The sequence below is a fragment of the Primulina huaijiensis genome, chromosome 15 (genome assembly GCF_012295235.1).
Source record: "Primulina huaijiensis isolate GDHJ02 chromosome 15, ASM1229523v2, whole genome shotgun sequence".
Classification (NCBI taxonomy): Eukaryota; Viridiplantae; Streptophyta; class Magnoliopsida; order Lamiales; family Gesneriaceae; genus Primulina; species Primulina huaijiensis.
In genome coordinates this window covers 18,206,463-18,221,348 of record NC_133320.1, presented here as the reverse complement: position 1 = coordinate 18,221,348, position 14,886 = coordinate 18,206,463, and the positions used below count along the sequence as shown (strand labels likewise).

The 14,886-nt window shown below is 31.2% G+C and overlaps 2 protein-coding genes across 2 annotated transcripts; one reads left to right on the top strand and one right to left on the bottom strand.

Annotated features, from left to right (window-relative positions):
• Positions 1-522: 522 nt before the first annotated feature.
• LOC140959367 (uncharacterized) lies at positions 523-1,469 on the bottom strand. Its single transcript, XM_073417219.1, has one exon. It carries the CDS (start codon positions 1,309-1,311, stop codon positions 523-525), a length of 789 nt encoding a protein of 262 aa, XP_073273320.1. The 5' UTR covers positions 1,312-1,469.
• Positions 1,470-11,115: 9,646 nt separating this feature from the next.
• Positions 11,116-12,636, top strand: LOC140960083 (uncharacterized). The gene is made up of 4 exons (XM_073418212.1): positions 11,116-11,423; positions 11,691-11,749; positions 11,874-11,991; positions 12,398-12,636. The coding sequence occupies exons 1-4, from the start codon at positions 11,215-11,217 to the stop codon at positions 12,474-12,476; spliced, it is 465 nt and encodes a 154-aa protein (XP_073274313.1). The 5' UTR covers positions 11,116-11,214; the 3' UTR covers positions 12,477-12,636.
• Positions 12,637-14,886: the final 2,250 nt, after the last annotated feature.

Here is a 14,886-nt window from a genome sequence, read left to right as displayed (position 1 = left end):
CATCTTTAGGATAACTTTCCCTTCACCCTTGATCTCCGAAGTGGCCGAATTTCCCATGAATAACTTTTCCCCATTCATAGATTTCTCAAGAGTAGAAAACATCTCCTTGTCGGAGCAAACATGGCGAGTGGCACCAGTGTCGATCCACCACTCCCTTGGATTAGAACCCACCAGATTAACCTCTGATATTACAGCACAGAGATTCATGTTAGAAACCTCATGAGCAATGTTCTCTACCACATTCGCCTCTCGGTTTCTCTTCGGGTTCTTACACTCAGATGCCTTGTGACCCATACCATCCCAATTGTAGCATTTTCCGGAGAACTTTTTCTTCGAAATGCCTCCCTTGGGTCCCATGTTCAACCTTTTGTTGGAAGAGGAAAATGTTCTCTTTTTCGTGCTTTGACCATGCTCGACAACATTTGCCTTAGCAGCAATAGGTGAAAACAATCGTCTTTCCGAGCTCTTATTGTCTTCCTCGATACGAAGTCGAACAATGAGCTCTTCAACATTCATCTCCTTTCACCTGTGCTTCAAGTAATTTTTGAAATCCTTCCAAGCTGGTGGTAGCTTCCCAACAATAGCGGCCACTTGGAATGATTCGCTCAAAGTCATCCCCTCACCGTGAATCTCGTGAAGAATCACTTGGAGTTCTTGAACTTGGCTGATAACCGGCTTTGAATCCACCATTTTAAAGTCCAAAAAATGACCAACAAGAAATTTCTTGGCCCCGGCATCCTCGGTTTTGTACTTTCTGTCAAGAGATTCCCACAGTTCTTTAGCCGTTTTCTTTTCGCAAAACACGTTGTAGAGCGAATCGGCCAATCCGTTTAGTACATAGTTTCGGCATAAGAAATCAGAATGATTCCATGCCTCAACCGCACTAACAGATTCAACATCTCCCTCACCCTCGTTGAGTTTAGGAGCCTCCTCAGTAAGGAATCTTGCCAGGTTCAGCATCGTCAAGTAAAACAGCATCTTCTGCTGCCACCTTTTGAAGTCCACACCAGTGAACTTCTCAGGTTTTTCACCGTGACTGGCTGGAACAGTAACCGCAGCAGCACGTGGGGTACCATGAGGGACAACTTGAGGAGGGACAACATGACCAGTTTCCCTTTGCACACTGGTTTCAGTAGCCATATCTGAAACAACACGTAATGAGTAATCTGTTTTAAGATTGTTAGAAAAATTGCTAAAACCAGTAGCGTAAAAACAAACTTGTAGAGATAAAGTAATAACCGAAACAAGTGTGATGTTTACAGTATGACTATTATGTAAAAGAAAACAAAACCAAACCGAGGCCTGTAGCATGTACAGTTTCCTTAAAACAGATTCGCCCTCTCCGGTATGTGCTTCGAGGTTTCAGCGGACGTCTGTTTCCCAGGATACAACGGAACAACCAGCAGTGACTTAGCACGAGACACTACTACGGCGAACTGAAAACGTACATTTACTTTATCACCGAGATTTTACGAGAGGCCAAATGGAAAGATAACAATATGTAATGCAAGAGAGAGCTTGAAAGAGAGAAAATTTCATGTACTTGAAATGAAGAAATGAACCCACTATTTATAAGCCCCAAAATGCACACCAAGAGTCATGGAAGATTAATTAACTCAATTAATCTTCCCATTAACTCAAGAATATGAAGAGTCAAAACTCTTCAATTAACTCAAGAATGTGGAGAGCCAAAAGACACTCCCACATTCATGAGACACAATTTTTTATTCAACCTTTCAATTTTTATTAAAATTTGCAACATCTTTCTCATCAAGTCAATCTTCATCTTCTCCTCGTTTCTCTCTTTGGTTTCTTCGGCGGAACTAACAATATTAATGTGTTCTTTCTCCATCATTCTTTTGCTCACTCCAAGCAAATTTCAGCAGGATTAGTGGCTTCAATTCCTTCTCTCAAATTTTATTATTACAAGTAGTTGTGTTTCATTAAATAATCTTCTATATATTTAATGAATTTCCAGGCTTATTAAATAGGTCAACGATGGTGAGTTCGGCACATTTTCATAATTTCACTGTTTGACTATATATGAATAGCATTGGTCCTAGTTTTGACATGTTGTTCATCAATCGTATTCATTTTTATATTCACATATGAAGTGATACTCATTTATTAGATATACAATTTATATATATTTACTTACATCCAATAGATAAGTGACACCTCATTGGTGAGTACGTAGATGAACATAATGGATAGATAACATATCAAAATTGATTTATATATTATATTTGTGTGTATATGCGAGTGTGTATAATAGAACCGAACATTTTTCATTTCATCAATCAAAATCTATAACTGATAATAATAATATATATAACTCAAATATTTTAAATCATAGAACAATTTAAACGTTACATCTCTATCAGACTTCAACATTATCATTATTGTAGTGCAGTACACACTTGTATGTATTTATACAAAATCTTTATGATATTTTAAAGATAGGGGATGGGAGGTGAGCAGCTTATGGTTTTATGAGTTGCATTTAATGGTCATAACTAAACTACAGCTACCCTTTTTTAACTAATTTTTTATTGGGTTTCTAAATTATATTTGTCTTAAGAAAATTAGAATTTTTTCCTTGTTCTATTATTGCATATTAATGAAATACTTTCATTAAAATTACTAATTTTATTTTATTTTATTTTGTATACATATGTAAACTTTTATTTTAGAATTGTGATATAGAGACATGAACTTCTTCCGATAAAAGAGAAACGTAAGTTCGATGATAATTTGCCGTGATGATAATTTATAATTAAGTCAAGTTTTCATTTTAATACATATAATTATATTTACATTATAAAATACATTTCATCCTCTTCTTTTTTTTTTTTTTTAATAAAGACCAAAACTTGGTTTCAAAGGCAAATCCAAACACAGCCTCGGCTATATAATTCTTTGTAAAAACATTTTTTTCCGAAACTAATATGGCAAGTTTGAGTAGACTATGCGGAGGGATTGTTCCAAGATTGATTGCAAACAAAATTTTCAAACCATTATTTGTCAATATACAAGAAAACGGGTTGAATAGATTTTATAAGGAAATCCACTCGAAGATCTAAAATGGCAAAAAGAATTTATTATTGCGACTTAAGTTATTTATATTGTCGAATTTCAATTTTAATCTCGTTTTGATGAGACATCACACATATCGAAGCAATCTTGGCATAACGTAGACTTTTTATCAACATTCCATTAGAAAAGTACTAAAACTGTCAAAAACTCGTTAGCAAACTTTGAGAAGTGAGAGCAAATAAAATCTTAAAGGAAAGTATTCCTAATACGCCTCAAACCCGAGTTTTTCCCTACACTACTTATTTATTCTGTATTGCATATTGTTATTCTCTATATTCATCAACATGTATAAGTAGAATAACTAGTTTTGATATCACTTATATTATTTTTTTATAAAATAAAAACTTCTATATGACTGTTTCATGAATTAATTATGTGAGACGAATATTTTATCTAACCCGATTATTAAAATTATTATTTTTTATGTTAAATACATTATTTTCTATGTTCGATTTTATTATTGAGATCATCACATAGAAATTATTTTATTATTATATATTTGAGAACTTGTCACATGATGGGACATACTCTTATCATAATAACTCAATGCGATCGTTTGGTCTATTTGACGTGTTTTTTGGGCTACACATTACTTCATTAATAATATAAGAAATTTACGATTTATTATCGTTCAATTTTGTCTTTCATTTCTCTCCAAATAAGATTCCATTATATAAATTTTAGTGTATATATTTCAAAAAAGTTAATATTTGCCTTACTCGTTAGATTAATCATTTGAATAAATTTTTTATTTTTTAATTTTAATTAACAATCCTCTTTTAAAAGTTAGTCTCCAGTTTAATGTTACAATTTTTTAAAATTCTTCTCTAATCTAGAATTTTATTCGAAGTTCTCTCTTATTTTACTTAGTTTGACAGGATTATTTTATTTTAGCAAAATTTATTATTAACAAATAACAAATAATGAGTCTTTGTGGAAAAGAATCTTGCAGATTAAGCTACATACGTGTACTACTGGCTCTCTTCCTCATTTGTTGGAAAAAAAATATTGATGAAAAGACACTGTAATTGTATGTGTTCAAAAATTATAAAATTGAAATTAAAAATCATTTTGACTTAAATATTAAAAATGTTAGATCTGACCGTGATAGTGAATATTATGATAGACATGATGGTTCAGGTGAATAATGTCAAAAACTTTTTGTTAAATTCTTAGAGGAATGTAATATCGTCCTACAATAAATTATGCCTAGTTCGTCTACTATAAATGGTGTTGTTGAAAGAATAAACAAAACGCTTAAAGACATGGTGAGATGTATGATTAGTCATTTTACCTTACCATAATGACTTTGGGGAGATGCACTAAAGACCACAACATATTTCCTTAATAGAGTTCCAATTAAGGCAGCAACTAAAACCCTTTATGAACTTTGGACAGACCAAAAATCTAGTTTTAAACATCTACACGTTTGGGGATGTCCAGCTGAGAAAAAGCCTTATAAACCTAATGAAAAGAAACTGGACTCAAGGACGGTTAGTTGTTATTTTATTGGATACTCTGAAAGACCTCTGAGTACAACTTTTATGATCTCACAAGTAAGTCGATTTTTTAATCAGAAAATGCCCGTTTGTTTGAGGATGTTTAGTTTGCGGAGGAGATAAAGTAAGAGATATTGTTTTTGAAGAGGGACTTGTAAATATTCCCACGAGGACTTGGACATCGATCAAGATCACATTCTTCACTTTGACCAAGACACAATATAAGAAGACAATATTTGATATTCTCATATTCCAGATGAACAAACTCAAGCACCTCTGGAATCTATGCTATTAAGGAGATCCACCAGAGAACGGAGAAATGCAATACCATATGATTATATTGTATTTATTCAAGAATATCGGCAAACATTGGAATGATGGAGGATGATCCTAACAACTTCCATCAAGCAACGTAAAGTTCTAACTCTCAAAAGTAGCATGATGTCATGAATGAGTAGATAAAGTCCATGAAGAACAATGATGTATAAGATCTTGTCTTATTGCCTAAAAGTATGAATCTCATCGGTTGCAAATAGATATTTAAAATCAAGAGGAATACGAAAGACAATGTGAAAAGATATAAGGTTCGTATTGTCGCTAAAGACTTTACACATAATGAAGCCATTGATTATATAGAGTCTTTCTCTCCAGTTTTTCGAAAGACTTTTTAAGGATAATAATGACTTTGGTAGCTCATTTCGATATTGAGCTTCATCAGATGGATATAAAGACTAAGTTTCTAAATGGTGAAATTGATTAAACAATTTATATGGTGCGGCCAGAAAATTTTGTATCCAAAGACACAAATAATATGAGTTGCAAATTAAAGAAATTCATTTATGTGTTCAAGCATGCATCTCTACAATGGTATTTCAAATTTTATAAAGTGATCATCTCCTTTGGTTTTGAGATGAATTTTGTTGATGAATCCAGTCTACCCTCCTTACTATTTTCTCGATAAGCCATTTGTTCAACAAGTTTCAGCGAGTCTACTTCCTTCTCGTTCATATTGATTGACTTACAGAAAAAACCAACTGACAATGACAAAATTTCAGTATTGTTAACCCAATCGAAACATTTTTGAGATAAATTTATTCACCCTCCTCTAAATTTATTTTCGATCCTAACAAGTAACAATTAGGGACTGATCAGTAATCTATAAAGAAATTAGATGAAGTCTCAATGCTATATGTTTATAATGTGTTCCGTCATATTTCAAAAAATACATATATGCAGTTTGAGTAGATATCTTGTGAGACGTTCTCATGAATATATTTTCGTAAGACGAGTCAACTCGATGAGTCAACCCAATTCATACTTAAAGTGAAAAAAAAATTCATAAATCGGGTCGGGTTCAAGACTCGTATCACAAAATTGACCCACAAGATCGTTTCACAGGAGTTTTTGTGATGCAGTTTTATAAATCTTGTTATATGTTGTGTTCATTCGGCACTCATTTGCTGAGTGCTTCCTCATACACTCATCCTTTATATTCACTCCTCAAATAATGATGAAAAACATTTAAATGAGGATGAGCAACACGTTCTGGGGCTGATGGAGATTGATTTCGAATTCATGCTTCTGTGTTGAATTCTGTTATCATTATTTTATTTCAGTTGTAAACGCTTTCCCAATTTTTATTTTATTTTTTTAAATCTTTTATCGTTGTAAAAACAATGATTATTATGTAATAGACTGGTTGGATCAGATACTATACTACGAAACTTGTTTTTCAAATTTTATTTTTTAAACAACTTCGATGTCAAACTCTTTGGGCACGGGGTATGACAACATATATATCCATAAGACATTGTTTGATGCAAAAGCTAATATATTAGTTATGTCAGCATACTATGTTTCATACTATTAGAGTTTTATATTCATATATTATAACTCTTACAGAAAAACAAACAAAAAATATAAAATATCAATTTATTTTATTGAAGAAAAACTATTGGGTTTTTTTAATTAGATTATAGTACTTTGAAATACTTTTGTAAAAATATTTTTTTCTCACAATTTATTACATTATTGCAAGGGTGTCAAAAATGAACCTGACATGAGCTGACACAAAAAATATCGGGTTTGGGTTTGTGATTTTTGGGTTTGGGTCGGACCCGAATTCAAACCCGCAAGTTTTTTTTAGGTGGGGTCGGGTTGATCTGAAAAAAATATCAAGACCTAGTAACCCGGACCCACACGATCCACCCGACCCATTCTGTTTTTTCAAATATTTTTCACAATAGGGTTTTACTTTCTAAAATAAATTAAAAATCCAAATACCCTATAATTCTCTTATGCATCAACTTCTCTTCCGTCGTTCTATTATCTAAGTGTAACAATGTAAGTCTTTAACCTTTCTCAGCTTCTCAGCTCGTCCAAGCGTGTTCTTCTCCGCGCGAAACTTTAAAGTCAGAACCATAACCTTCTCCTCTTCTCGTCCGGCCATCCAGGTGATGTTGCTTCGCGTCCAGCCGTTCAGGTGAAACTTCATTAGTATATAGTTTTTGTGTGTAAAAAATTAAAAATATTTTTGTATGTATGTCTCTGATAAGTAGCTTCTTCCTTAAATTAGAATCATTTGAATATTTGACATATATCAATAAGAATAAATTCAAGTATACACTTTCTTGATAGAAGATATAGACGATTAATTTTTTGTGCGAAATTAGAACCCCTCCCATTATTTAATCCAATTCCTAATTAATAAATGTTCGATAAATACTTGAATAAATTAAAATATATTGCCAATTACAATGATTATTTTTTGGTAATACATTTGGAGTGTCAAATGAGTAGTTAGGTGTACTCAAAAGAGACAGTAGTGACATTTGCGTGTGACATGATTTTATTTAATTAATTTTGAAATGCTGCCATTTATCTGTATACAATGTCTTGTTTACTTTTATCAGGTTATGGTGTTTATTGTCTTTAATATTAAAAGTAAAAATTTACAGTTAAAAGTAAAAATCTCAAACGCACAAAATTTATCAAAATACACACTTTATAAAATTTTCTCTCTACTCAATTGTGATTTTCTTCACAAATTGAGAGACATATTTATAGAATTTTATTTGAAAATAATGCAAAAATAAATTTATCATTACATACATCATCACAAACTAATTTTCAATATTTACAACTCTTATTTTCAACATTCAAATTTTATCAACTCTTATTTTTCAACATTCAAATATATCAACTATTATTTTTCAACACTCCCCCTTGTGATGATGATCGTGATACAATGATTGTCTTCATTACGTGTTTTTATACAACTTCGTTAAAAACCTTACTAGGAAAAATCCATTGGGATAAAAAACATAGTAAAGAAAAAAGAGTACAGTCACGTAAACTCCCCTTCATGTTAACACGAACGATTCTTCACAAATTTCGTAGATTGCACATCTCAATGTTATATATATGCTTTCTGAATATTGTCGTAGGAAGTGCCTTTATGAAGAGATCTAATGAGTTTTTACTTGATTGAATGTAACGAATATCAATATATGTATTCTTCTCAAGCTCGTGTGTAAATGCGAAGAACTTAGGAGGAATATGTTTAGTTCTGTCGTTTTTTATGTATCTTTCTTTCATTTGAGCAACACATGCAACATTATCTTCATATAGTGTCACATGCTTCTTGTCGAATAATAATCCGCATGAGGTTTGGATATGTTCGATCATTGATTTTAACCACATACATTAACGGCTTGCTTCATGTAATGCAATAATCTCGACGTGATTTGATGAAATTGTTACAAGTGTTTGTTTCTGTGAACGCCAATAAATTGCAGTACCTCCACGAGTAAATACATATCCGGTTTGGGAACGTGCCTTGTGTAGATCAGATAAATACCAACATCAGCATAACCAATTATGCTTTGATTGGTATCTTTTGAATACAAAAGTCCCAAGTCTATCATTCCTCGTATATAATGGAATATATGTTTAATTCCATTCTAGTGTCTTTTTGTTGGATATGAGCTAAATCTTGGCAATAAATTTACAGCAAAAGATATATCAGGTCTTGTACAATTTACAAAATACATAAGGGCAACGATAGCACTTAGATATGATACTTCTAGACCAAGAATAACTTCATCATATTCACATGGACGGAATGAATCTTTTTCTATGTTTAATGATCTAACAACCATTGGAATACTTAAAGGATTTGATTTATCCATATTAAAATATTTAAGGACCTTTTCTGTATAATTTGACAGGTGAACAAATATTCCACATTCTCTGTGTTCAATTTGCAAACCCAGACAATACTTTATTTTTCCAAGGTCTTTCATTTCAAATTGTTCCTTCAAGTACGACATAACTGCTTGAATTTCCTTATTCGTTCCAATGATGTTTAAATCATCAACATATACAGCAATAATTACGCATCCGATGTTGTTTTCTTAATGAAAACGCAAGGGCATATTGAATTGTTTACATATCCCTTTTTTATTAAGTGTTCACTTAGCCGATTATACCACATTCGGCCGGATTGCTTTAACCCATTTAATGATCTTTGCAATTTCACAGAATAACATTCTCTGGGTTTTGAACTCTGTGATTCAGACATCTTAAATCCTTCAGAGATTTTCATATATATATTACTATCGAGTGATCCGTATAAGTAAACTGTGACAACATCCATACACGGTTCCAACCTACGCTCATCGCTTATTCGGTCCTTTACCCATCTTTTAAACATCTCATATTGATAGCGTACCCGATAGAATTCATAACACATCTCATATATGCATATAAACGTCAAAACTTTGAAAAATATTCATCCAACTATCAAATAATTTGATCAGTATACTTTTCATGCTTTAAAACATAAGTCATGCATAATATAATTTGAATGGATGCATAATATGATTTGAATGGTGCAAAAAGAAAGTTTAGATGCGTGCATTTGCGTTTAGAACGCTCGAATATACAATCGTCGGCGTGGGTTGCGAAGAGGAGCGAACGGGCGACAACAAGCTTGGATTCTTGCTCTCAAGTTTCAAAAATTGTGTGTAATTTTCGGCCAAGGTGAGACTTTAGAAACCTATGATTTGATTTTATAATTTAGTGTTTTAGATGATAAAGGAGTTTAGAGTTTAGAAGTTCAGAGCTCTAGCTTTGAAAATAATTAGGCTCATTAATCCTAGGCTAATTAAATACAAAATAAAATTGTACAAAAATCGTTTTCAAAAATAATAACTTTCGAGTCCATAAAAATCCTTCGTTTGACTAAAATCGGCTTCTCGGATAAAATAAGATTCGACTAGTCAAATAATTTAGACTCTAGCATTTTAGAAAATTTTCATCTTATCAAATAATTTTATCATGCCTTCAAAATATTTTCATCTTGATCGTCCCCCAATCTCTTTTCCCCCGACTAATATCGAATATCCGGGAAAAATCCTTAATTTTAAGAAATCATGAAAGTTAAATATTTAATCATATAAAATATATGGGAAGTTGGTAAAAAATCTCCAATCAAAACATTTCTTTGGGTTCACTCCCTACCCACAAAATTGTGGTACTATGTCATACAAATTGTGGTACAATTCATGTGGAAATGTGGTACACTTCATGTGAAAATGTAGTACTAAAAAAGTACCCAGGGACTGAACACAAAAAAAAACAACGGCTGGGGACTGAAGGCCAATTTCCCGTAAAATATATCATTTAAGCATTTAAAATCAATTAAATAAAATAAATAAGCAATTTGCATGCATGTGGTTTACGTGGACGGATTTTCGGGCATTACAGACCATTTACAAAATTAAAAAAAAAACTATCATCTGAACATGATATATAGGTTATAAACCTTACGTAGCTGAATGTCTTTAGGCTATATGCCTTTAAGAACAGACTCGATGGGTTAAACAGTGCCACATACCATAATTATGAAGAGTGAGGATATTTTTGGAAATTTTAAAAAATTGAGGAGTTAAAACAAAGATTTGAAGGGAGGAGAGTAAAGAAAAAGTTGAGAATGGAGACGAAGACTTGTTGTAAATGTGCCCTACATTAAATTATAAAATAGGCGCAGGGGAGTGTTTTAATTTCTTAATTTCCACTCCCCACCTCTTGTATAGGTAGGGGAGTGGAAAATTATTGAAAAAATATATTTTTTGCTGCCCCGCCACTTTCAGGGGCGGATCAAATATGACACTAATAATTTTTTTAATTTGACACTAATAATTTTTTTAAAAATTTTTTTTTATAATAATTTGATAAATTATGAGAAATCGATAAAAAAAATTCTAAAGTAATATAATCTAATAAAAATAAAAAAATTATTTTGTTTTTTTATAATAATTTGATAAATTATGAGAAATCGATATAGAAAAAAAAATTCTAAAGTAATATAATCTAATAAAAATACTCAAAACTATTGGGTCCACCACAATGTGTATATGAAAATCAAAAGAATTATGATTAATTATCACTAAAATATATTGGGCAAAAGTTGTAGAGAAAAATAGAAGTTGGTGGGATATAATTGGTTTGTGTGGGAACAAACGACAGCCACGCCACTCAGAGTTATGCTCCTCATCTCTTATCACTTCGTATCACCACACTTCACCCAAACAGAACAAAATATTATACTTCAGGAATGGCGTTGGCACACAACACCGCACTCCATGCCTCTAAACCACTCCCGCCGCCCGGTCTCCGCCCTCCTGCCGACCGTTTTGCTCTCAAATCTTCCTTCTTCACGCCATCCCTTCACCTCTTGCTGCCTCCTAAACCACTAGCTACGGCGGCGCCCAAATACTCAATGCGCATCGCTTCCAAACAATCTTACATTTGCCGTGATTGTGGGTATGTGGAACTTTTTCCGAAATTTTTGCTCAATTTGTAAATATTAGTGTAACTGGATATTTTCAGCAACTTTTTAGCTTATAAATTGTAAAATTCTTGCAAAAATCGTTTCAACATTTAGAAATTGAGCAATTTTTTAATTATCAAAAGCAAATAAAGTTATATTATTTCAACATTTAAAATTGATTTTGAATGAATCCCTTTTGCAATATTAGTACGTATTCAGTGTCAATAGTTATAATTGATTTCGTTTACATTTTAATGCAGCTATATTTATAGTGACAAGACTCCTTTCGAGAAATTGCCTGACAAGTACTTTTGTCCTGGTAACCATGTAAATTTATCATAAATGCATGATCTTTTTATATAGAATTAGAATGAATGAAGATATCATATACATACATACATATATCATATATATATTTGTTCAATTATATAGATTTTTTGCAGTTTGTGGTGCCCCAAAGAGGAGGTTTAAGTTATACGAGCCATCCGTCACCAAAAACGCGAATGACACCGATGTTCGTAAAGCAAGGAAAGCACAGATAAAGAGAGACGAAGCTGTTGGGTAAATTCATTCTCTATAATTGTTTTTCTTTATATGTATATATTTTTTATATTTACATTTATATGTCGGTTCTCGAACTTGAGACATCGCCTTTTTATCCATTTTTTAGAAAAAAACAAAGTTTTTTTTAAAATTCTTGGATAGTTAATTAGACTAGTTATTGATCATTCTTGTTCTGTTTGAAATTTACGGTGTTTTATAATAGTTTTGTGGATTATTCTAGACCCCTTTTTCTGTTATATTGATAGTGTTATAATGAATTTTTCGATCTCATCCATGTTCTTAGATCATATTATATTTTAGTATATATATTTGACATTTTAAAATAATTCACCCAATAATTTCGTTTAATAATGTGATATAATATAATATAATATAATAACTTTATGTTATGTGTATCATGCAGGCAGGCATTGCCCTTTGCAATTGCAATTGGAGCTGCAGCATTAGCAGGTTTATACTTTTATCTCAACTCGGCATACTAAGAGCTTGACCAAGTANTTTTTTTTTTTTTTTTTTTTTTTTTTTTTTTTTTTTTTTTGTGGAAAACTACCAAAATCATTTTTGTAATTTGTTTCAGAAATATTTCATCATCTGAATGGCTAGAAATGGTTTTCTGATTTATCTACTATTGCTATATGTAATTTTGAATTTGTCTGCCCAAAACACTTTACATCTTATCAAACTAATTATATGATTTTACTATGTTAACAAAAAAATTATATTTTATTTTATCTCCTGCCATTTCAATCTCAAAAATATATGAATTTTATTTTAATTTTTTTTAAAATTATTTTGTTATTTATTTTTTTAGGGAACGCACATAACGTGTTTCACGATATGCTAGTAAGTTTATTAGTTATGACCATTTCCGGGCCAATGTGCATATATGTAAGTTACAAGCTCAAATTAACTCAATTTAATTTTGCCATGGTTCAAATAATCTAATTGTAATCAAATTATAATATTTAAATTATATTTTTAACGATAAAAATAACAAGATAACCAAATAAATTTTAGTGGGTTTTTAGTAATATTCTTTATTATGAAAACAAGCTATATGTATTAAATAATCAATTGATAACAATGACAATGATGAGGATATGATACCCATCTCACGGAAACATGAGTTATATGAGAGGAGAGTGTCGGGTGATAAATAAGAAAATTCCTTAATATATGAATTTGTTAATACCTTCATAAGTAGTCATCTAAGGCATAGTTTGGTACACATGATAGGATAAACACGTGATATATAATATAAGAATAAGTTAAATATAAATAAGATGTAGGATATTATAATTAATGTTTGATATGATTTTAATAACAGAGATTAAATTTATATATTAGATTGTAATGACAAAATTAACCTTATTATAATAAATTTTATAATTTCAAAGTTGTTGCTTGAGTTCATATTTCTTATATGTTCATGCGCCGACAGTGCTTGCATGATTTATTTATTTTTACCTAATTTTATATATTATATAATATGATAATTGGACCCTGATTTTGTGAGCCAAGTCAAATATCAATTTTTAAGATTAATCGAGTGATACTAATAATTTTATTGAGATTTATAAAAAACATTTATATAATTATCTCGAGTTCATTTATATAATTATCATATTATATAATATATATAAATAAATAAAAATATTTATTTGATGGGGCGGTGAAATGAGAGAACTATAAGGTTTAAGATTTTTATATATTGAGGGCAATTAAGTCATTTGTGGTATTTTTATCATTAAATTAAAATTATCACATATCATAAAATGGATATTTAATTTTTGTATAAAATTATTTATACCGAACCCATAGTATTATAATGGGCTTTCTAAAAAAATATCAAACATGGGATAACGAAGATTATTTATCAATCCCTCTCTTACACATTGTACCAAATCATATCTAAGTGATAATTTAACGACTATAAAGGGATTACATTTACTTTTTCACCTAACGCAATTTGTGGGTCCATGTGTAAAAAAAATGTATTTAGAAGTTTCGGCCACTTTGATTCAATGGATTCTGCAGGAATGCTTGAGTTCATATCAATAGTCGAGGTAAGAAATGATTTTTTTTATCTTGTAAGACGAAATTGTCGCGTGTTTAATATGCTTACAATTTTATGATAGTTTTATGATATTTATTCATAAGATAAAACGACTTTAGATCAAAAAATTGCAGCACAATGAATCTTTTTATGTCATCGAACAAAAATATTAAAAACTTTCAAATCAGAAAGAAATAATGATAGCAAGAAGAATGCGGAGTATTATATAAGTACGAAGAAAAGGAAGTGGAAGCTTTTAAAATCAGGCATGGAGAAAATATATATAGAGTTCCAATGGTTGTCGTAAACGTACACAACCTTCTGCCGAATCTCTTGTCAAAGGACATGACTCTTTCTCCTTAGGGCGTCGAGAGCCTCCTATCCGTATCAGGTTAAGCTACGAACGAGGGCCTTATTTAATCATTTCCCAATTTCTGGAGGTGCATTTATTAATAGAATCATGGTGTACCATTATTTAAAGTCTTTGGAATTGTTTTTAACTTCTTTTTTTTAAAATAAGCATGTGATAGTTAAGTGAATTAGTCCGTGACAATAATAACTTTTTTCAGTACCTAATAGGTTGGTTTCTCTAATGGAAGCTCAATGCGGCAAGAAGAAAAATATGTTTTCATTTTTTAAACCAAAAGAAAGTACATAAATTAGAGAGGAGCATTCTCCAACTAAAGCTGAGATCTCAAATCATGATGACCAACATCACTCAAAGTATCATAGGGTTGAAAGTGATGTTAGTGGTTATGTTCAATTAGATTCTGTCACGCGTACTCCAATATGGCAATGTCATGTCAATGAAAGAGATGCAATCAGACGAGCTTATA